General features: G+C 43.2%; 1 protein-coding gene across 2 annotated transcripts in view; it reads left to right on the top strand.

Moving 5' to 3' along the window:
- The window catches only part of CRYBG1 (crystallin beta-gamma domain containing 1), a 119,879-nt gene that overhangs the window by 56,704 nt on the left and 39,426 nt on the right, over window positions 1-23,749 (top strand). Inside the window, exons 1-2 of one of the 2 annotated variants that reach the window (XM_061991186.1) lie at window positions 17,932-18,009; window positions 19,193-20,679. In XM_061991186.1, the coding sequence (XP_061847170.1) occupies window positions 19,931-20,679 (749 nt within the window). In that variant the 5' untranslated portion in view covers window positions 17,932-18,009; window positions 19,193-19,930. Of the gene's footprint in view, window positions 1-17,931; window positions 18,010-19,192; window positions 20,680-23,749 lie in introns of those variants that run through there. The other variant, XM_061991185.1, reaches the window with a different exon arrangement.

The raw sequence follows: 23,749 nt of genomic DNA, 5'->3' as shown, positions 1-23,749 counted from the left end.
CTCAAGAGGGACAGGGAAGTGCTGGAGAGAGGCCAGCACAGGGCCACCAAGATGATCAGGGGACCGGAGCATCTTTCATATGAGGAAAGGCTGCGGGACCTGGGGCTGTTTAGTCTGGAGGCGATTGATTGGGGATCTCATTAATACTGACAAAGATCTAAATGGTGGGTGTCAGAAGGTTGGGACAACACTTTTTTCTATTGTTCCCAGTGACAGGTTAAGGAGTGATGGGATGAAGCCAGAACACAAAAAGTTCCACTTAAACATAAGGAAAAACTGTGTCAGTGTTTCAGTGAGGGAGCCCTGGCCCAGGCTGCCCAGGGAGGGTGTGCAGCCTCCTTCCTTGGAGATCTTCAAAACCTACCTGGACATGTTCCTGTGGCAAGGGGGTTGGACTGGATGATCTCTAAAGGTCCCTTCCAAACCCCACCATACTGTGATTCTATGATGATAAGTATTGTATTCTTTACCTGGTAAAATTACTGTTAGTCCTCCTGTGGGAAACATTCCAGAGGTAGCTCAGTTGGCTTGTAGGCCTCACTGATAGCACATGTTCATTGCTACTGCACAATGCTTCTGGTCATCCTCCTCCCCCAGGTGTAATGTGGTTTTCCTTAAATAATGGTCACATTTCCTATCCCCTTCCCAGGCTTAACAAGTATAGTAATTTTCTTTCCTTTTTTCTTTCTTTTTGTTCTTTTTTCATATCAGGAGTTTCTCCTTGTTCCTAGACAGGGAGATTCAAAACCCCTCGATAATCCCGGTGAAAAGCTGGCATTCACTTACACCATTTTCCATTAGTCGTGCTTGTGCTCCCCCTGCTAGGGCTACTTTTTCATCATGTTGCTCCCCAGTGTCATTCCTGCAAAGGAGAGACTAGCCTCCCATGTTTAAATTTGAAAGCATAACTTTTAAGCTCTTTAAGTAGCCAGGTCTGCCTATGAAAGTCACCTACGTGTTGTGTGCCACTAGTGTACTGATTTATGGGAAATCTGGAGAAAAGCAATTCTTTGTTTTACATCAATCAAAAAATACAGCAATATGGATTTTTATAGGCTAGACTATAGATAAGAATTTTATTTACCTTTTTTTATATACATGTATATAGATATATATGTACAGATGTATATTTAAAGGTATGTATGAACTGAAGAAAGTTTGGGGGATGTTACCCATAAGCCATGGATTTGGCATAGCTGTCCTGATGTATTTGTACAAATTGAAGAGAAGAATATATACAGACAATGAGAAAAGATGTAACCTGATCAAGGTGAACCTGCTTCAGCATGGGGGCTGGACTAGATCATATCTAGTGGTCCCTTCCAACTCTGACCACTCTGTGATCAAATGTGATGAAGCACAGATCACGAGAGCTCTGTGACAACGTTCAGAATAACTACATTTTTCATTATCTGTATGGCTTTTAATGTGGATTTATTAGGATGTTAATGTGTTGGCCAGCACAGTAATTCCTAATTGTGGTTTAAAATGTCTGTGAAAACATGAGAACATTACAGTAGTTTATCTAAATTGGAAATTGGGTTTTTTTTCCTTTTATCGTATCATTTGTTCCTGTTCTTGGGCTGCAACCATGCTATGATTTGGGCAAGAAAGTGATGTTAATAGGAAAAGAACACTGAAGTTTTTACTTTGAAAGGGGGTGTAGTGGTGTGGGAAGAGTGATCGAATTTTCAACCCAGACAGGTTGAGTAGGGTGGAGAGATGTGGGAAGGGAAAAGGAATGCCTCATTTTATCCTGGCCATGCCAGCATTTCTGACATGGTTGACAAAGGATTTATACACCTAGCAAAAATGTTAATTTCCTCCAACCTTTAACCTTTTTTACAGGATGTTTAGCTCTGAGTCATGCTGTGTTTTGCAACAATTTGAGATGATTCATACTGAAATAGCATTTCAGAATTATTTAGTTGATAAAGATGCAAATCATAATAAAAACACAACACCACCACAATCAATAAGAATGAAACAGAATTTAAATAGTACTGACATCATTGTGGAAGCCAGAAAATACAGAGCTGGGACAGAATTTAAATGCTAACCATTTAAGTCACAGTAATGTCTCCCATAAGACCTGGTGCTCTGAGAAGCCACTGTATTTTAAATTACTTGTCCATGGTGTTTGGTGAGTAGCAGCCTTAGCTAGTTACCTAAAATGATATGGTAAAATATTAAAATCCACCAAGTACAGAGGGAATAACTTGAAGATAGCTTCTATTGAAGCGCTTTCCATTGAGAGAATTTTTAAGAGCATGGTCTACAGAGACATAATGGCAGTGTTGACTACTGCAAGTGTATTTGACAGAAAAGGATGCTAAGACTCACGGAAACAAAGCCAGACTGGCATAGCACATATAGATAGTCTTTGTGTAACACCACCTGCTAGCAAGAATCCACATGTAGGCCAGCTCTTCCTAAGGAACAGTACTAAGTAACAGTGGAAGAGTGAACTACATTTCTGTTAATTCTTTCAGTTTTAGTAACTTAGGGTGCTGTCTTTAAATATTTCTCAACATGGACACTAAAAACTGTAGAATTAGCAGAGCCCTATACAAGCGATTTACTTTCAGTAGCACATGGGTACTGTTGTACCTGGGGGAAAACTGAATCAGGACACTGGGATGGCCATCTGTAGCTGTAAGTCACTGCTGGCAATGCTTCTCAGCCTGACAGAACTCGGATATCATGTCTTCTTTAAAGAAAAAAAAAAGAATATGAATATGCGTACATCAAGCAGTTTTGCTTTTGAGCTGTGATAGTTGCATGTCTGTTGCTTTATCTGTGTCAAAGCCTCCATAGGAGGAGGAAGAGTGGACAAGGGGGGTGACAAAGAGGAGAGACTGAAAAGCTTGCACCAAATCAAGCCGAAAATTAATTGTTTGTGGATTGCATTCACAGCAGATAGGAAAGAAAAGGAACAAAAAAATGTAAGTGGGATTATACAGAAGACAGCATAAGCTGTTTCCATCATTTAAGTGCTTTCAGTTACCTGACACCAGGTTTATGTTTTACTAGGATTCTACTGTAAGTCTGGTTTATTTTATACCTCTGATTAAAGATTCTGGTAATTGCAGCCCTAGAAGAGTAAGCCATTCATAATGTACTTTTCTTTCTAACATCATTGACCTGTATCAAGCATACAACAGAATTAAGAATTCTGAGTGATGAGTATCCATAATGATATGGACTGCCTGGACACATTCCTGTGTGACCTGATCTAGGTGTGACCTGCTTGAGCAGGGGAGTTGAACTGGATGATCTCTAAAGGTCCCTTCCAACCCCCAGCATGCTGTGATTCTGTGATATGTACCTTTGGTTAAGCATCATTCTGCCCAGATTTCCCAGGACACAGCCAGCATCCATAGCATTGCAGCAGAGATGCTTTGGGTACAAAACTATAACTCTTTCATAGAAGAAAATGCCAGGTATGCCCTCAATTCAACTGCGTTTGTTAATAAAGACAGAAGCATCCAGCAGCTAGTTAGACACACACAGTTGTACTGACTGCGTAGACAGAGACCAAAATTCTGAGAAGCTCCAATGTCAACGAGCTTGGACATCAGGTCCACTATAAAACTATCTGAATATTATAATTTGCCTTTGTAACACAGCTCCCAAAGGACCTGCTTATCCTTTTATCTTCCAGAAAGCGTGGACATTTGTGACTAATGACAGCATAAGAGAGGTTCTCATCTGTCCATGACAGAACCTTTCTGAGTATTGCTCAACAAATTACTTCTCTGCTTAATAAAATACCATTCTGCTGACTAGGCTGATGGCATCATTGCAGTTTCCTTGTTGGTCCACTTTTTTTCCATAGTCCCAGCTCATTATTCATCTTATCCCTATTTGAACCACAAATGCATCTCAGTATTAAATTTAAAAGGTTTTCATTTTGCTGATTCCAACCTGGCTTAAGACACCAACTCTCTTATTTCTGAAAAATAACGTCGGGGATATTTCTACTTCTTACAGCTAGTTCAGAGAGACCTTGAAAACATCTTTCTCTTTCGTATTCCTGCTGCTTTTTGGTGAGGAGTTTAGCAAAGGAGCATTTAAGCTGTGGTTGACAGGTATACGGGACTAAAGCTGACAGCTCACATGGACTTTAGAGGAGTGCAAAAGTCAGGAGGGAAAATGACATGGAGTTACTTTGCATTTTCATAGAAGGAACATAGCTTCTGGAATATTGGCCCAAGAGTGATCTGTCTTATAGTCTAACACTATAGGCATTCAAGGTGGCAGTGGATGTACCTGAGTCGAGAAGGTTTCTGCCACCCCTTTAAATACAAATAAATTTGAAGGCAGAGCAGGAATACTAGTAAATTCTTGTTCTGATAGACATTTTGCAAGTACTCACAAAGTTTATTGAGGAGATTATTGTGTCTTTCTACATGCAGTTTTAAAAACCAACAAACTAAACTGTAGCATATATGAGATAGCTGGCAATTTAGGACAGATGCTACTAGGGAAACTATCCTTCCAAGCAGTTCAACACATCCATCTTGATGCAGGAGAATTATAAAAAGGCTATGTCCAACTTTATGTTGGACTTGAATCCTGCATAGTCTTTATGTTTGGAATTGAATTTCATCTTAGCTATTACATGGTTCATGTAATACTGTGAACAAATTTAGAGACTGCAATGGGTGAAATGTTGGAAGGGGTTGGTAACAGCTTAAAATACAGTCACATCAGCAACAGTCCAGCAACATGGTCATAGAATCATAGAACCAGAGGATGGTAGGGGTTGGAAGGGATCACTAGAGATCATCTAGTCCAACCTCTCTGCTAAAGCAGGTTCCCCTAGATCAGGGGACAAAGGAAAACGTCCAGGTGCGTTTGGAAACCTCCCGAGAAGGAGCCTCCACACCCTCCCTGGGCAGCCTGCTCCAGGGCTCCCTCACCTCAGCAGCAAAGAAGTTCCTCCTCCTGTTCACGTGGCACTCCCTGTGTTCCCACTTGTTCCTGTTACCCCTTGTCCTGTCACTGAGCGCTACAGACAAAGACTCACCCCATCCTCTTGACACTCATCCTGTAGGTATTTACAAGCATTGATAAGGTACCTCCTCAGTCTCCTCTTTTCTAGGCTAAACAGCCCCAGGTCCCACAGCCTTTCCTTGTAAGAGAGATACTCCAGTCCCTTGATCATCTTGGTGGACTCTCTCCAGAAGTTCTCTGTCCCTCTTGAGCTGAGGAGCCCAGAACTGGACACAGGACTCCAGATGAGGCCTCACCAGGGCAGAGTAGAGAGGGAGAAGAACCTCCCTTGACCTGCTGCTCACACTCTTCTTGATGCCCCCAGGCTGCCATTGGCTTCTTGCCCACGAGGGCACATTGCTGGCTCATGTTTAGGTTATTATCAATCAGGACTCCCAGGTCTCTCTCTGCAGAGCTGCTCTCCAGCAGGTCAATCCCCAGCCTTTGCTGGTGCATGGGGTTGTTCCTTCCTAAGTGCAGGACTCTGCACTTGTCCTTGTTGAACTTCATGAGGTTCCTCTCTGCCCAGCTGTCAAGCCGGTCAAGATCCTGCTGAATGGCAGCACAGCCTCTGGTGCTGAGGTCTTCAGGGCTGGATTGATGAATAGTCTACATACAGTCCCCCAAGCACTGACAAAATAAAAGGTCTGTTGAACCTGGGCACAATACTGCCCTTTGCATGAGTGAGGTAATGTGGATAGCCACATACTGAGTGTGGCATTCGCCCTGGGAAGGCAATGAGCCATTCAGGCATTGCAGAGTGTTAAGGAGGTGCATTGTTCAATGATCAAGCATGGTCTGGTAATGGTGACATGGGAGTGTGAACCAGGCAGTCCAGTGTTATCAGTGGCCATCCTTCATCTGACTCGCCTTTGTATATCATCATGCCCAACACCTAGCTACAGAGCATTTCAACATTTCAGTGTGTTGCTCATGCCGGTGTGACACCAGGCACTTTACTGCCTTCTTCCCAAAGGGCATACTCGTCCCTTCTCTTTTCCTTGGTGAGTACAGTCCTGTGAACTTGCTCTTTGAATCACCAGGGGTTTGCTTCAGGCCTCACTCGAGGCTACTGCACAGTGAACTGTGTGGAGAGCTGTAGACTGTTGGGCATCATGCTTTTCTTGTACTATTTCCACACTTGTGCAATGTGTTGGACTGGTTTTCAGGACCTTGGCAGCTAGCTGTGCTCTCTTCTTGGGCGGGACCCTGTTCCCATTCCACCACGCTACGTGACCAGGTAGCTCAGCATATGCACAGTGCAGCTGTGCACCCTCAGATCTCAGAAGATTGCGACACAAAGCGTTTGATAATAATTCATTCCTCCCAACCAGGCTTTTGCCACTTTGTACCCTATATAATGCATATGCTAATTAGGAACTTCCCTTCATATATACAGATGTGTGTAGTTTGTTGCTCTGTAGTTGCAGCTGCAGTATAATAATGGCTTTGCAAAGGATAGTCATGAAAAACTTTGTCTTTCTGGCTTTATTCTCCCGAGAACTGAATTACAGTAAATGAACTGGAATGCTCCTTCACTTCTCTCTTTAAAAGAACCACTCAGTGGCTATGGCTCAAGATCTGCAAAAGCAAAGCGTGATCCACTTTAATAAACTATTGCCTAAAATAGTGACTAAGATTTACAGATTCTGAAAGAAATCTGTCATTCCTGCAAACTAGCATTGCTCATAGGACTTTCAAAATCACAGTGGGTAATATTTCAACAGGTAAGTTTTGAGGTTGTTGTTGCTGCAAACAACATCTAAAGATTTAAATACAATACAATATTTTGCTCTACAAACATTGCTTTTTTATAATGGAACTTAACGTCATCATTTCCTTTGGATTATACCTTATGACATGCAAAAGAAAATGCAGCCTCTTTTCCTCTCCCATCTTCACAGTTCCCCCGCTCACTTTTTTCTCTTTTCCTTTTACCAGTTTGATTTCTCAAGTATATTTGCTGAAAAAAGAACAGTTATTGGGATTGAAAAGTACAGCTTTGGAAAAGTCTGAAAAATCTGAACAAACTACACCATAAATGTTTAGCAACCAGAATTTAGATAAAAAGAACATAAGGATCTGTTTACTTTGTATCTCATCTGGAGAAACTTGTGATTTTAGAAGGTTTATCAGAGTAATTCTGGATTTTTCTCTTCCCTCTTTGCCGGGGGGTTTTGATTGTTTCTGGGAATGCTGAGGGTATGTTTTTTCTTTGGCATGTAAGACTTAATTTTTATCAGCTGAAGTTCTGACTCTTGGACCTGAAAAAGAAAACCACTGACTCTTGGACCTTAAAAAGAAAACCACTTCCCAAACATTAAAAATAAATAAATAAATAAATAAATAAATAAATAAATAAATAGATAGATATAGACAGTCTGTGAGGGCTTTTCTTCCAAGTGGCCACCCAGCAAAACAGCAGCTCACCCTGCTCATTGGTGGCTGCTGTGCAGGGCCTCGTGCACAGAAGGGGAACGGAGCAGATTTGTCGGGTTCCTCACACAGCTGGCTGGGGAAACCTAAGTTGCAGCAGAGACTAAAGATGGAGTCACTTGCAGACAAAAAGAGTAGGTAGCTGGAGGAAAACCATTCAGAGGAGCAGAGATATGTCTTCCCACCCACTTTCCCACCAGATGCCAAGAAGGTGTGGCAAGGAAGGAGTACACTAGAAACAGGAGAGAAGACACACACTTGCCTACTTTGTACAGAAAACACTTGTTGTCTACCTGGTTTTGATGTTAGAGAACCAATTCCTTCCTGTATTCACAAGCACTGACAGATAATAGAGTAAGCATATGCAAAGTGGTCCCCAAGAGTTGCTAGTGGAGTGGTTTTACCATATTTGATTTAGAAAGGATCTAAAATAGTTTTGAGCCCAGCACTATAACTGTTGTAGTTAAAACTATGTTCAGTTAATCATGATAATTTTAAGGGTTACCTTTAAAAGTACCTTTGTAATGTTTCTCATTCTAAGACACAGACAGCAAAGCCAATCCTAGAGTGTGTTGGATTGGCTTATGCCCAAACTAATGTCTTACTAAGAAATTCAAGTGCAGAATCGATAATCCTATGTATTTCTTGACATTTCTTGAAAATGCTAGTATTTCTGAACCGTATGGCTTCAATCAGTTTGATCCAGTTCCCTGTTGCATAATTGTTAATGAACAAAAATTATTTCCAGAGGTAAGACCTGATTTTTCTTTTTTTATGGATGCCAGGTAGGAATTAATTAGAACTTCCATGCACTTACCCACTAGTAAGAGCAGCGAGATTTAAATGCTGTTGTAGTTACATCTCTTTAGCAGCTAATGTTTAGTAGCTTGGGTGCACAGCAGGATCATAGAACATGTCTCTAATAATGTATCTGTAATATCGGGAAAACAGACATCTCCCTTTTTCTTCAGAAGTAATAACGTGTCTGTTTTCTCGACAGACACATATTGTTTATTTTAATGATTTATATACTAATTAGTTCTGTTTGGAGCCTAAAATAAACACACCTAAGAATATAAACACTTTCATTAGAATATTTTCTCTTAGAAGTTTCTTTTGCCTCATAGTGAATATTAGGCGATACTGATGTAATCATGGGATTAAGAGCAGAGACTGCAAGACTATTCCACTTGATTTAACTTTTGCCCATTGCACTGCAGGGAACCAGCAGGACTTGAGTAATTCCTATCTTCTCTGTACTCGTTTTATAAAGTTTATTCTAATTAATAGTAAGGCAATTCTCTGCAATAATTATTATAATTAGTTTTAGGAAATTCTGGGAGCCTTAGGTGAACACTGTTATTTAGAATAAATGCTAAATTATAACATTACAAATCAAATGTAAAATGATACGTCCAGCCATTTTTATAACATCACAATAAGGTCTTTTTGTCATAGAAGTTTGTTGCACTTAATGCTTTTCATCTGTACATGATGAAAAATCGGTGCATCAAAGAAATTATCAAGGGGTATAAATTCAAAAAGGCTTTTTGAAGCACATAGACTTTCCAGAGCAGCTGCTGTATTGGGTGCCTTCCTGCTGGAGGGTTTACTTGAGACACATCGTAGTTGAAAGGGTCAGTTTGCTTAAAGGTACCAAAGCAAAGGTACCAAAGCAGGTATGGCTCCCTGGCATAATGTGTACTATCATGTCGTGTGATATTTATCTGTTTCTTATCTGACTTCTATGGAGAAGAGAGATTCCAATAATTTCATAACTGAATACACTTTGATGAAATATTGTCATTTTGCATCCCACTAAGTGGGTTGCAGAGTGATGAACAGGCAGTGGGATTTTTTTCCTGCTTCAGGACCATGATATCAACCTCCCAGTGCAAGCATGTCAGCTGTGCAGGTCACTCTGTAGTCTGTGAAATTTAGATTTGGTCAGATGACCGGCCCAATGTGCAGCTTGTTTACTTTTTTTGTTCCTTTGCCGTTTTGCAGTCTCACGTTAACAGCCCAGTGCTCAGAAGGATGGCTTTCTGCCTCCTGCTTGTGACAGCCTGTCTTCTGCAGTGCCAGACCTGGGGAAAGTCTTCACGTTGCTAGCAAAAAGGCTTTAAATTTTCTATGTATAGTTTCAGATTGTCTTATTTACCCAATGAAGAGAACCTCAGTTTTCTAAATTTCAAGTGACATAACAAGTTACTTTTAGGTATCTACAGCTAAAGACACTGAAGGACTAAAACACTGATATGCTTTAGTTAAACTAACTCCTAGGCATTTTTTTTTTGCTAGACTGAATTAAAGCTGCAGGTAAGGACCTAGGTTTCCTACCCAGTGCACACAGGGAGGGAGATAATCTATGTCCTTCATTTGCTGAGCACTTAGAGCTAGCTAACAAGAAAGACTGGGCACAGGAGCTTACTCTTGTGCTACATGCAGGATCATGTAGAGATGCCTGAGCTAGCCCAGGAGGAGCCAGCTCAGTTAACCAGCACAGAGTAGCCACATCAGTGCCATGTTTGGCAAAGACTAATAATATATGTGGCTCCTTAGGGTTATTTCCTCTTTGTTCCACAATCATTTAATGTAAAAATGTGTAAACAGTCTTGAGGAGATGGATTAGAGTATCTGGAATGAGATCCAAGGATTACAATCAGCCTGACAATGCGGTTTGCACAGTCTGATTTCAAAGGTGTTTTCAGTGTGCATAATTCCTCTTCTGGGAATATGTATCCATTTTACTCTTATCTTAGTGCTTAGAAAAGAAATAAATTCAGATGGCTACTTAAAATGCTTTTTCTTAGATGAGAGCAACACAGAGTGGAAAGAGTTGTCACTTGAGCATTTTTAGTTGACCTAACCATGAGTTTTTATTGGACTGTAAACTCAGCAGTAGTATTTGTGAAAACTGTCAGTTTTGGTCACAGATTTTGTGTTGCTCTGGGAATTTACTGCTGCTTTTGTGAAATTCTCACATATGCTCTGAAATGCTGCAAAACTTTTTCAAATGCCATATATTTTCACGATTTCGGAGCTCCAATTTTGCATGAAGGCAACGGGAAGAGGTCAGGATTGATGGTGCCTAACAAAGAGCTGACTTCCAGAGATTTATAGCTTAGTCTGTCATACAGGCACGCTTTGCAGCAAAAGAATCCTATTCCCTGTCTGAAGTAATTATACATAAATATTAATCTAAAAGGAAATGGGAAGTGTTAGGTAAGCAACAGATGTAAATTTGACAACTTATGTTAAACCTGTATTTACCAATATATATCATTTAGAGTGATTGACAGGACACTGTACTCTCTCATTAAACAGAAAAGAGACTTACAAACCCAGAAGAAAGAGATCTAGTCAATGCAAAGCCATTTATGTTACAAATTCACTGAATCACACAGAATCACAGAATGGTAGGAGTTGAAAGGGACCTCTAGAGATCATCTAGTCCAGTCCCCTATTAAAGCAGGCTCCTCTTGATCAGGTCACACAGGAATTCTTGATCATTCTGAATTGCATTCAGAATTGAAAAATGGAAAGGGGTAACATTTATTAGTTGTGGCTTCTGGTTAGGGAGACCTGCAAGACTTCCAGGCCCTTCCCCTCCAAAATTCTTTTGTCATTTATCCTCTGTAGCACTTCTGTAGTACCATCTTTTAGAAGAAAACCCAAATAATATATGTTTATTTTCACGTTTCACTTCCAAAGAGGTCATGTCTTGTTGAACCCTTATACCGAATAGATTATCTAATGATACAACTCTGACCCAGCAGCAAGACCCCAAGAACAAAGATGTGAGGCTAATTCAGTTCAAACTTTCTCACTTTCTCTTACATTGAGCCACAAAGAGTTACAAGTACAATAATTTATGTTAATGCTGTTTTTTGCATATAATTTTCTTACTGGAAGTCTTCCAAGTTCGGGAGACTTTAAATATTCTCTCAGTTCTTCAGTGTTGAATGATCCCTGCTCCTGCTTTTGGTGCTGCTTGTTTTCAGTTTTTTCAAATTCCTTGTTAGTATTGCTTTTCCACAAGTCTCTAGAAAAATGCAGATGCAATATTCCAACTCAGGGATCCGGAGAACCACAGATGTCAGAATAAATCAATCTCTTGCTGAATAAAGGCACGAGTGATATTTTTTTCTTTCTTTAGCCATCTTAAATGTGGATCAGAAAACAGTCATCAAGTTTGTGAAGACCAACGTGTGTGGTATATTTTTTCCTACTGTTGCATATCTGCATTCTAATATTACATGTTAATTAATGTACGCAAGGCATTTGCCCAACACTAACTTCACAGTTCTTTGAGACAGGTTCTTCTGTGGAGGTGCTTACTGAAGGACTTGCTGCCGCCCTTCTGCAGCTCCTTCTCCTATCCTCTAATTGAGTCCCTTTCATTGGTATAATTTGTCTGCCAAATGACTTATCGGTTGGAAAGGCTCAAGTCAGATATTACTTCCTTTTTTGCTTGTTTTTAACTGAGTGCTGCCAGAAGAAAGAAGGGGTTAAATCGTGGGAGGATTGCTAAGAAAAAGGGTTTGGTTAATGACACACAGGACTGCATCTCACGCACCATAGTTTGTTTATTCTTCTGTAAGCAGCAAAAAGAATTATCATCATCATGGTAAGGCAAAGAACACTTATCTTTTTTTTTCTCCTCTCTTTAAACCCCACTGGAAATCTTTGGGTTAATACACAACTGATTTTTTTAAATGATTAAATGAACTGATCTCCCTTATTATAGAGCGTCTCTTTAACTGGCAGATGATACTGTTGACAGAAGGGGAGGGGGTAAAGATCTTAGTATATGGAAATAACTAGCTCTGGGGAAGAGGAGATGGGAGCAGGCATGCCTTTCTGACATGCCTGTTCATTTTTACTAGCCTCCTTTCCCAAATTCTCACATAAGAATCTGTTCAGTGTTTATTTGTGCTGCTTTGTCTTTCCTGGGCTTTTCCAAAAGATGTCTGTTCATTTGATTTCGCATTATTTGCTTCTTTCAGTTTTGCTTGGGGTTATTTTTCGTACCTCCAATATGTAAATCTCTGTGTTTGCACCCGAGAAACGGTCAGGGATTTATACTTACATCTGTGCTTCTTGAACAGGTTATTTCTTCTCAAAAAACCAGTTAAACATGCAGGCTCAGTATTCTCATTAGTCTGTATGCTGTGGCAAAACGGTCCATTTTTAGCGTACATTTAACTAAAAGTTTAGGTTTACAATGAAAAGGTGAATTGGAAGAAATGGGTCCTGTTCTCTTGAAGACACGAACTGCTTTGTTAAAATATCCTGATTGAGCAGACAATAGAAAATAGGGTTTGTGGAAAAGCATGACCGTTAAGAAAAGCTGTGTTTGTTTCACTTCACCATGCCCAACAGTCTAACATACACAGCTCCTTAGTTCCTCAGGTAAGTTCTCTGATCTAAACTACATTCCGTGTATACAGAGCTGAGGTAAAGATGAATTTAAATTCCAGCTGTTGCTGTTTATACCCTCTGTAAGTATAGCAGGCAAAGAGCTGGAAGAGACAGGCAGTAAATTCTGTGCTAGAGTGCACTTGTTAAAGTGTATTTCCTTCTCCGCCTCTGAAGAGGACAGTGCAAACCTAGAATCTGATATATTTAGAAGAAATGCTAAAAGAGTGTAATGTGTAAAGGCTAAACTCTTGGTGTTCAGAAAAAGGCAGTGTGTGAGTTACTGTAACACAAGCCCTACTTCCATAATAGTGACTCCTTTTTTGTGGCTTTCTGAAGGGTCAGCATAAACAAGGAAAAATTATTATAGTGAATTGAAGTAATTCAAATCTAGTTGACTGAGAGCAAGGTAACTGGTTAAGGTTAAAAACTGTTGAGGTTATAACTTGAAATATAGTTGTTTTTTTTCCCCCTCAGTGAATCACACACACACACATAAACGTTTCTGGTCAGATGTTTTGCTAAGTGTACATTTTGCCCATGCCTTTTAAAATAAGAACACAAGCAAAAGCAGCAAGCCTTTATTTTTCCATCTCCAAGTCCCTCTCTCTCTCTGACAGCATTGATGGCACTCACCTGTAGGTGGGCAGTATGAAATCTTCTCTCTGCAGGACTTGAAACGGGGATCCGAGTGGGTCTCATGCTTCATAGGCTTTTCTCTCACAGCTTTGATTTATACACCTTTCCTTCTACATTTCCTGCTCAGATTTTTACAGCATGTTGTGCCAGCAGTATTGCAGATGAGCTTTCAGCCTAGCAAAGCCTGGCAAGGCTAGTGTTGAGTATTTGAGTCTGAGTTGCTGCAGAATGCTAGAGCCTGAAGAGCATTAGTTTGTTTATTTAAATGGTTTTGGCTAATGCACTTTTTGGGTTATCACGTGACTTCTAGAACTCCAAGGCCTTCTGTTTCTCATGGCTGTGAGAATTACGGTACTGTGAGTTAAAGATGTCCAAAGTTACTGGTATTTCCAGCAGGAACTTAGAACTGAGTCCTACTTTATTAGAACTGTTCAAGATAGAAGAGTCTCAAAGTCTTCATGTTTCTTGAAATCTAGTTATTTATGACCTTCTAGTGAATGATTATGTTCAGCCTTAAGTCTTCACTAAATGATGTTCATTGCTTTTTTCCCCTTTCTGAAGGTGAACATTTGCTGGCAAATAAATGTTGTAATTACAGATCTGTCCACACTAGATATTAACATTTATTAGTTACCACAAAATTGCTAATGAGCAGTAAAAATAGTACTTTTTTGTATAATGTGCACTCCGAGAAGTCTTTTCAATCATGTTCAACTGACTCAGATGAACTACTCTTAAGAAAATAATATCCAGTTGATCCCTTGAGACACAGCCTGAAGTTCTGATTCAACAAATCAGAGTAGCTTATGCTTTCTCTCCACTGGAGACCAGCAAAGCACATGTTTAATTACGTTGTTAAATTAGGGGTTTGGCTGTGGCAACTTAAACTAGCTAATGAGGAAAAACCCCAGCCAAAAAACAGAGGAAATATTTTAATGCTAACATAAACAGGTATGAATATAAATACCAGTAGGATTTACATTTCTTGGTTAAGAAGATAGCATTTTGCTGTCAGATTAGAACAGTGCTTTAAAGATTGACGCAGTGTACTCGGCTGACGGGGATGTTCTCTGTGCTGCCCGAGGAATGGAGAGGCCAGTCCTCTGCTTTTATTAGTTGCTGATGCCTTTGATCAGGGATTTCTGGAACAGCTCAAGGGTGTGAATGCTTGAGCAGAAGGATGTTGAAGAAGCCTGATCTGCAGAGCCAGGATACTTCTTGCCTTCTGAAGAACAAACATTGCTGTGCTGTGCTCTGGAAATCAAACATTGCTGTGCTGTGCCAGGCTGGGCTGGGCTGCGCCGTGGAGCCCCTTGAGCAGCTTGGTCTCTGTGCCCTCTTGCACTGGCAATACTGGCTCACCCACATTTATCTGAGTTGAGATCGAAGCTCTTCAGGGCAAGTACCCAGCCTTTTATGTGTTTTGAAAGAGCTGTATATAATGAAGGTACTTTGTATGAAGAAATTACTTAAAAATAGTTTACATAGGGCAGCTATTTCAAGATGAAGAAAAAATGTTTAGCCTGATTGCCTGGGGAAACAAGACTTCTGTGACTGGACTGGCTGGCTGTCCCTCCTCCCTTCCATCCAATACCTTTTGAACTTGTTGGACAGTTTAAACTGTATTTTAAAGGGGGAGACGTCTCAAAGATAATTAAGTTCCCATGGACTTTATGAAAATCAGCTGCTGGGAAGAGAGAAATCCAGATCCGCCGTTCAAATAACTTAATTTTTCCAAGTGTAATCTTGCACACCCAAAGCCTGACTGAGCCTAATGACGACTGTCGGGTTGATAATGTAATCCCAAGTAATTTAGAGGACCAACGGCTATTATGCCTCCAGATATTACTATGCAGATTGAAATAATGAAATTAAACTTCCCCCGTATTGGTGTTTCACCAGTTTTTAATATGAACAATATAAACATCCTCCTCACGTTTGTAGTTACTGGGAATGTGCAGAGAAATTAGTGTCACTCATTGCTTATTGGCTTGCTTTAAGCGTCGCTGAAAAATCAGTGGTTTTACTATTATTTTAGCTAGCAGTGTTCATTAGTGTCTCCTTATCCCTCTCCCTAGAACTAGTTAGTACTGGCAATACACATGTAGAATCAAGAAATTAGGCAGTAATTGGGCTGCGTGACTCAGGATTGTTGCATCTGATAGGGAAATTTATAGTAGTTTTTTGTTATCGCAAAATCCCTCTAACAATCTGAGCTGTGTGAACTCAACGCAGCCCTCAGTACTCCTCTTGAATTGTTGCAGGTCTGCTGGCTGAGAGAAGTCAGCAGAGAGGGAAGCAACATACATCAATTTTTCTCATTTGCAGCTTATTTCAGTATCTCAAAAAACCACTCCCAACAACTCAAAAACTTCAGCTCAAGGTCATGATCGTGGACTTGCCTATTTAAAAGCCACTGGAGGAAGATCACTGAGTGCACAGAGACAGTACTTTGCTGGTGATACAACTGCATGTCACTTGTGTAACATGTGAGAAGGGAAGATAAGGGTTCCCGTGGGGTTTTGTTTGCTTGCAGCATGATAAACTAACTCTACATATTGCCCGGTGTCAGGGTTTAACCCCAGCCAGCAGCTACTCACTCACTCACTTCTCCCTGCCCTTGGTGGGATAGGAAGGAGAACCAAAACCAAGTAAAACTCGTGGTTTTAGATATAAACTGTTTAATAACTGAAATGAAAAACATGAATAACAAAGATAACGAGACAGGGAAACAAAACCCAGGAAAGATGAGGAATGTATCACCACCCACTGACCAACAGGACCCGAGCAGCAATCAGCCCCTCCTGGCCAGCTGCCCCAGTTTATCTGCTGCGCATGACATTCTGTAGCGTGGAATATCCCTTTGGCTAGCTCGAGTCAGCTGTCCTGGCTGTGAGCCCTCCCAGCTTCCCGTGCACCTGCCTGCAGGTACAGCATGAGAATCTGAGAAGTCCTTCACTTAAAAGATAAGCACTGCTTAGCAACAACTAAAACATCAGTGTGTTGTCTACGTTATTCTCAGGCTAAATCCAAAACGCTGCCCTCTTACCAGCTACTAGGAAGAAAATTAACTCAATCCCAGCCGAACCCGGGCCAGGCGGTTCAGGTGTTGTGTTATTCCCTGTGTTTGGGCAAGCCCCGCAGCTGCACGCTGTTTCGCTGGCAGTGAGCAGTCTCTACGGGGCTCTCCTACAGCACAGACCATGTTTCACAACTCACTCGGGGGAGTTTTAGAACAGACGCCAAGTATTAGTCTGTTGATGCATCAAAATTAACTAACTTAAAGCTTTTCCGCCCGGAGGCAGAAGCGACCATGTAAAAAAAAGAGGCCCTTATTTTCTCCAGTAGCCGGAGGGACAGCCGTGCCGCGGGCCAGGCTGCGCGGCGGCCCCGGGGGCTTGACCTGCCGTCTGTCCCGGCCCCGCGCCGAGCCCTCAGAAACGCCGAAGCGAGACTTTACGTGGTCCTTCCTGTCGAAGCTGTTCCACTTCATAGAAGTAATTAAGCGTTAATTACAAGAGGAGTAGTTTGGCATTCATTAAACTCTAAATACTAATTGAGCGCCTGGGGAGAGCGCCGCCACCATTAGGCCACGGAGTCATTGTCACGGGGCCGGGCGCGGGCGGTGGGTGCCGCCTCGGCGTGGGGCGCCCGCCGCCCCGGCACAGCCCCCCGCAGCAGGAGCCGCGGCCCGCGGGCGGCAGGCGCAGGCAGCCGCGCCCGCCGCTTTGCGAGCTAGAAAGCGCGGGTTCATCGCCCCGCGAGGGCCCGGCCGCCCGGCGGTGCCAGCCCCAGCACGCCTACCCGGGCAGCGCCTGCCGCGGGCCGACGCCCGCTCCCGGGTTCCCGCTGGGGCTCGGCCCCTCGGCGCGACCGGGGCCGGGGGTAGGCCGGGCCGCCGCCGCCACACGCGCATCGCGCATCCCGTCCCCGCAGCTGCGGCAGGCGGCGGGACCGGCAGCCGGTGCCCTGGGGTCGCGCCGCCCCGTCCGCTAGCCCTGACGGAGGCACGGCGCTGTCCCTTCGCGGGGCCGGGCAGCCCTCGCTGCTGCCCGCCACCGCCGCGGCGACGTGACCTGCCCGCCTTCGACCCTTGGCGCGGTTCCCTCAACATCAAACATTTGTCGGTTTCGCCCGCGGCGGCGTTTTGCCCTCAATAACGAGGAAGCCGCCGCAGCGCGGGCTGCTGGGGCGCGCACGGGATGCGGCGCCCCGCTCGCACCCCACCGCCCCCTCCGAAGCCTCGCCCGCGGCTGAGGGCGGTCCCTTCCCCGCCTTCCTCGCTGCCCCTCAGCCTTCGTCCTCGTCCCTCCCTCCGCGGCCGAGGGCGGCGGCCCGGCCAGGTGGAGCCGCTGGCTAGGGCGGGGGCTCGGGGCGGGCCGGGGCGCGCTGCGGGGCCGGGCCGAGGCGGAGCGCGCAGACAGCTGGCGCCGGGGCAGCCGCGCGGGTAGCGGCGCGGTGCGTGCGGGCGGCTCCACGCGGGGACCGCTGGCCCGAGCCGCGTTGGGCCGGGCGGTGAGTGCCGCGGCCGTCGGCGGGGCCCGTCGCTCGGAGGGCTGGGGAGGTGCGGCGCAGGCGCCCGCACCGGCATAGCCAAGCGAGGGTGTGGGGCAGTTGAAGCCCTTCGCGGCTGCTGTCTCCTGGTCGTTCCGTTCTGGGACAGGGGAGGATGGCCGGCAGCTTCGGGGGGCTTCTTCCCGGTACCGCGCGGGCCGGAGGCGGCGGCGGGCGGGAGGCAGTGCCGGCGCGGCGCTCCGGGGCCGTCGCCGCGGGGAGGGAGGCGGCGGCGGGGGATGCGGCGGCCGCGGGGCCGGGCGGGGGGCGCGGGCAGAGCCGCCCGGGCGCTGGCAGGCGGTCGCGCCGGCTGCAGCGAAAACAAGCTGACAGCGCGCCGAAGCAGCCTCCGTGCTGCCGGAGGGACCCGCGCTCCTCGGGAGGTCTGGTCCGCAGACGTAGGAAGTATTCGTGGTGTTTTGAAATAGACGTCTCAAAACAAGTGTTCATCGTGCCGGCATGTAAAAAGGGCTAATGTATTAAAATGCAAATGTGCATGTTTACTCGGTAATGCTGTTGCGTGTTTCCTGTTTACCATGTTAATTAGAAGTTGTAAGGGAAAACTTCACCGAGAGTAATCCAGGGCAGTATTTGACCCAGTAACGCTCGTCAGATGATGCAGTGGCTGTTACAGTTCAGGGTTTTCTAGCCCAAAACAAGCCAAGTATGTCTATACTTCATTAATGAGAAGTGTATAAATTGTAATGCAACTTAGGTCTTTGAAACTATACTAACAGAAGTGACGAAACTAATTCAGCCAGTGTGGAAAGTTGAAGTCCCCACTCTTGTTTTTACAAGGACGATTTTGACCAAGCAGCTTATTTCGTCTTGCAGAAACCAGGATGCATTCCTGTATTATTTTGAGTGGCGTTAACTAATTATGCAGAAATGTGAGATTTGGGACATATAATGTTGTTATTGTTGGGTGAGATCTTCATACTTTTAAACAAACACAGAAACATACAAAAAGACATTGGGATTTTAGTTGCTTTTCCTGTTGTTTTTTAAGAGTGAGTGTTGTTCAGTATGCTGTGTGGTTCCTGTTTAGTGTATCCTTTTAATCTACAGGTGGTGCTAACAAAAACAAATACATTATAGAAACAATTTTGACATTAACCACATGTTTGTTTGTTTGTTTTTCTAGTCCACCTCGCAATTGCCAGATTCTTCTAGAGAAGAGAATAAAAAGAAACCAGTTTTGGAAAGACTTGGAAATTTGTTTGGTACAGGGAAAAGGAAGAATGTCAAAAGTTCACTAGAGCACGCTTCCCATCGGAAAGGAGAGAGGTCGATTTCTCCCCACAGAGTGCTGCCAATTTACGGTGGGCACATCCAAGAAGGACACGAAGCTCCTCAAGTACAGAAGCAAGTGAGAAACGTGACTGCCGTTTCTGAGGCGCAGGAATACAACTTCAGTAGGGAAGTAGGACCACTGTATCACGATACCATTTCAGAATGGAGTAGCAGGGGAGTGTCTTCTGACAGTGAGTGGTCAGCAGACTGGAGCAGCAGCAGTGAAACCATTAAAAACTCTTTCTTTGAGAGCAGCCTGAATGTGGAAACCTTAGAACTGGAGAAAGAATCCATCACAGATATAAATAATTCCACAACTCCGGATTTCATAAAGAGCTTGAGGAGTTTGTCTAGTGAAGACTTAGAGAAGAGTATCTTAAGCCACAAGCAGCTGGTGAACACATGGGTGTCTGAGGAGCCTGGGCATGCAAAACCAAAGGAGTTGCCATACAAGTTGGAATCTGCAGTGAGTGAACACGCACATTCTGCTAGAGTGTTAACGGTTGATATATATCTAAGGAAAACAGACGAACTCCTTAATGAACCTGTGACTGTTACATCAGAAGAAAATTGTAGTGATTTGGACACAATGGATAAAAAATCTACTAACAAAAGATCTGGAAAAAGGAGGAAATCTCAGTCGTCCAGTGACATTCCAAACGGAGAGAGAAACCAGAGTGAGACTGCTGCAAGAGAAGAATCTGTTTTTGAGGATGATGTCTCTGCTGAGGTATTTTCAGACAAGATAATAAACTCAGAAAGAAAAGTGAAGTCTCCTCAACAGACTCCTGAAAGGAATTCCTCTTCCCCAGGTAACAATCAAGACCTAAAAGTTGGATCTGCTCACAAAGTAGCATCTAAAGCTGAAACTGACAAAGGCAAGCAGCAGATCTCAAACACATCTGCAAGGAGAAGATCGTATAAAAAGAGTCAGTCAGATGCTGTCCCCATTTCCCCTACTGGTTTGAAGAGTCAAGTAAAAGATTATTCCTCAAAAAAGCAACCGTCACCATCACCAGAGAGTAACCCAACGACAAAAAGAACTTCGGTGGAAAAGGGAATTATACCTGTGGCTTTTGGGGAAGACAGCTTGGAGTCTGCCAAAGTTTCTTTGGCTGATAAGACAGAAGACACTGCCTTGGTGTTTGCTGATGGCAGAAATGAGACCAAGGCAGCAAAGCATGGCAATGGTTCGGATGGAAGAGCTTTCTTGCGTACTGATGGGATTAAAAATGGAGACCTGTGTATGTCATCTGAGAGACAGACAAATTCTGATTTAGACGGCTCAAAGCTGAAGAGTTCGGATGCTTCCAGAACAGTCATGACAAAGATTAGCCTGTGAGTAACATAACCTAGCTGTAATTTTGCCCGTGTCTGTGTTTGTTTCTAGGAACACTAGCTATGTGTCTGTTATCTATCTAGAGTAAGGGATGTGTTCAAGTTGCTCTTTGAAACAGTGTTAAGTTCTGCTACTATTTTACGAAGAAATGTAGGGTGCAGCAAAGAACTTGATCCTTCATAGGGTATGAGAAGTCACGCCGCAGAAATCTGAATGCATACGGTTGCTCATAAGTACGTGCAGGATGAATCATGTTAGTTGTTGTGCATGTGAATATGCACAATTCTGCAAATGCCTGATGTTACAGGATTTGGTTTACACTCAAAGAAATCCTCATCTGTCACTCAGAGGTGATCAGCGCTTTCCTCAGGATTCTAAAGAAGTCAATGTAACTTTCAGTGTAATCACTGCTGTGAGGCCAGCAATAGATTTCATGGAATCCACTCCATTCTCTTGTGCAGTGAATCATTTTATTACATTTGCCACTTGTGTCGTGGCTCTGTGCTGTGTGCTATTGCTTTACTCTTTCAGGTGCATTGATTTATAGCTGTCAGAGCACACTGAATCTTACAGGTCCCCCTGTGGTTCAGAGCTGTCGTTCAGTCGTGTTAGAGGGATGTGAGGGTTCAACACTACAAGGACACATCCATTTCCAATTGCAATTCCCACATCTGAGCAGCTCAGGAGCATTAGGAACAGTTTCCTTTGCACTATCTGTAGTACTCTGTATCTGGTTTGTTCGTTCATAACTGAATTGAAAACACCTGGTAAAGTGGTGATGTTTTGGTACATGGCAGCGCTTTGCCATCTGAAAATATACATCACAGATCTTAAGCGCTAAAGTTTTATGTCTTCACAGCTTCAGAGGGAGGGTAGGTTTCATATTTTTGCCCTTTGTGTCACAGTCAGTAGTGATGGTGAAGTTATAAATGCTTGCATAGCTGGATTTTGGTTTTCAGGGTTTTTCTCCCTGTGTTGCTGTACAGTGAATTACTGTATGAGCACAGCACAGAAGAACAGACAGGTGTCCTTTCAGACACATTTGATTTTAATGAATAAACCACCCGTTGTAATTCACCTGATTTTGTGGAGTGTGTGGCACTCTGTCTTGGCCTTATCTGCTGCTATAGGAACTTTAGCCCTGGGTGGGGACTGCTGTGTTGCATGCAAGGTTCCTAGTGCATCTGATAGCTGTCAGTGCACAGTACCACACAGTGTCTTTAGCCAGACAAATTGATACGGTCAGATTAGCTGGCATACCTTATAGTCATTCATCAGAACACATAAAGTATAAACCTGGCTATGGACAAAGCTGCTGTAAAATGGGAAAGAAAAAGGTAATGCTGTTACTAGGAGAAGGTGTGGTTTTGTTCTCGCTTTGAACTAGAAAACAGGTAACTTTCCCATTTTCAAAGGGTAATAAGTTATTGTCAGATACTTCACATGAATCCCTTTCAGGCTGAAAAATACTCTCCTGTAAGAGGGAATTTTTATCATCAAGGTAGTTTTCTCTTAAAAAGCGTAATATCTCTTACCAGTGGCGTTGTGCCAATTCTGAGGATGGAGTTTTACTAGAAACAATGTAAAAAGAAGTCGATTTTGCTGGTTCTCTACAAGTAATCATAGCATTTTCTGTCTTTGTTCTGTTTATATCTGTTTTCTGGTCAACTTGGTAGTCACAGGATACTTTGCTTCTAGCTTTTGAAAGGAAACCTATCAGATTTGAGTCTAAACTGAGGTGGATGGTATGTCTTAATCAGCAAATAAAAAACACAGCAGTAGTTACTTTGATGGGCTTAGCAGAAAACTTGGCTTCAGTTGTCACATTTGATGTTCAGACCTGGTTTTGTAGTTGCCTTTGCATATATCTCCACTTGTTGAATTACTCTGTTAACATGCCATTTTTCTTTGCTCACCTCAATCTGATGTTTTGGCACCAACGTTTTTTGGCATCGGTTACATGCTTGACACGGTCTGTTGGATAATGTGCTTCAGCTATGTGACTCACCTTCCTTCCATTTATGACTATACTGTAAGAGGTTTAACTGCTTGCTTCCATGGTTTAGCTGCAAGGCGTAGCCAAAGAGAAGGGCATCAGTATTTATTTCTCTTGTTCCTGCTTGTTTCTGGAATTGCAGATCAGCAATGAGTAGTAGGAATCAGCTGCACTGGGCTGCTCATAAGGAAGTGTTTGCCCTGTATGTGAATCTGTCTTTTAGTGCTTTTCCCCCATGTTGAAAGGGAGGGAGGCTTAAAGGATACTCCAATAAGGCACATCTTTTGGCTGTATTGGAAGTCAGTACTTCTTAGTGTGGAAAAAGGTATAATGAAAAGATCAGTTAGAGGAGGCCAGCTGTAGCGCATGGAGCTCCAGGGCTGAACCCTCTGTTGCTCTTTGATCTCTGCTGTTTTTCTGCTGCTGCTGTTCAGAAGTACTGAAGAATGTAAAATGCCAAGTTGCTGAAATGGTTGTTTCTGCATAAATGTGCAAAACTTGAAACTATACCTTTGAGGTGTTCATTTAAGTCGGGTTTCAGGTGTGGCTGATAACTGTCAGTGTTAACCATTAAACTTGGTTATGTCAAGGCACACAGGGAGAGATGGATTTTATTGGGAAGATATGAGTTGCTATGTTGAAAGGCATGTAGTAGTGCAAGAGACTGGCTGACAAAAGGATGGTATGGCTATGAGTACGTTAAGATAACACAGTTGTTAACGATACTTCTTGAAAAAACAAGTAAGAGGAGAGGATAAGTACCCTTTTTTGATGAGAAAAGAATGTGAAGAGTTCTGGTGAACAGCAAGTCGTTCTGTGTCAGTAGTGAACTTTTGTAGCAGATGAAGGCTAAGCCTGTACTGGGCTACATGGTCTGGAGCATAGTCAACAACTCACAGGAGAAGATATCTGGTGCTTATGAGCGTACATCTGGGGTATTATATCAAGTTGTGCCTCTTCTTCCTTTTATAACTCTCATCTTCTGGTACAAGGGAGATATTCACAAATTGAAATGAGTTCAGTGATGAGCCTTTAAGAAATGATGGCACTGGAGCATACCGTGTATGAGGAGA

The sequence above is a fragment of the Colius striatus genome, chromosome 2 (genome assembly GCF_028858725.1).
Source record: "Colius striatus isolate bColStr4 chromosome 2, bColStr4.1.hap1, whole genome shotgun sequence".
Classification (NCBI taxonomy): Eukaryota; Metazoa; Chordata; class Aves; order Coliiformes; family Coliidae; genus Colius; species Colius striatus.
The sequence above is the reverse complement of the archived record's forward strand: the minus strand, read 5'-3'. Positions and strand labels throughout refer to the sequence as shown.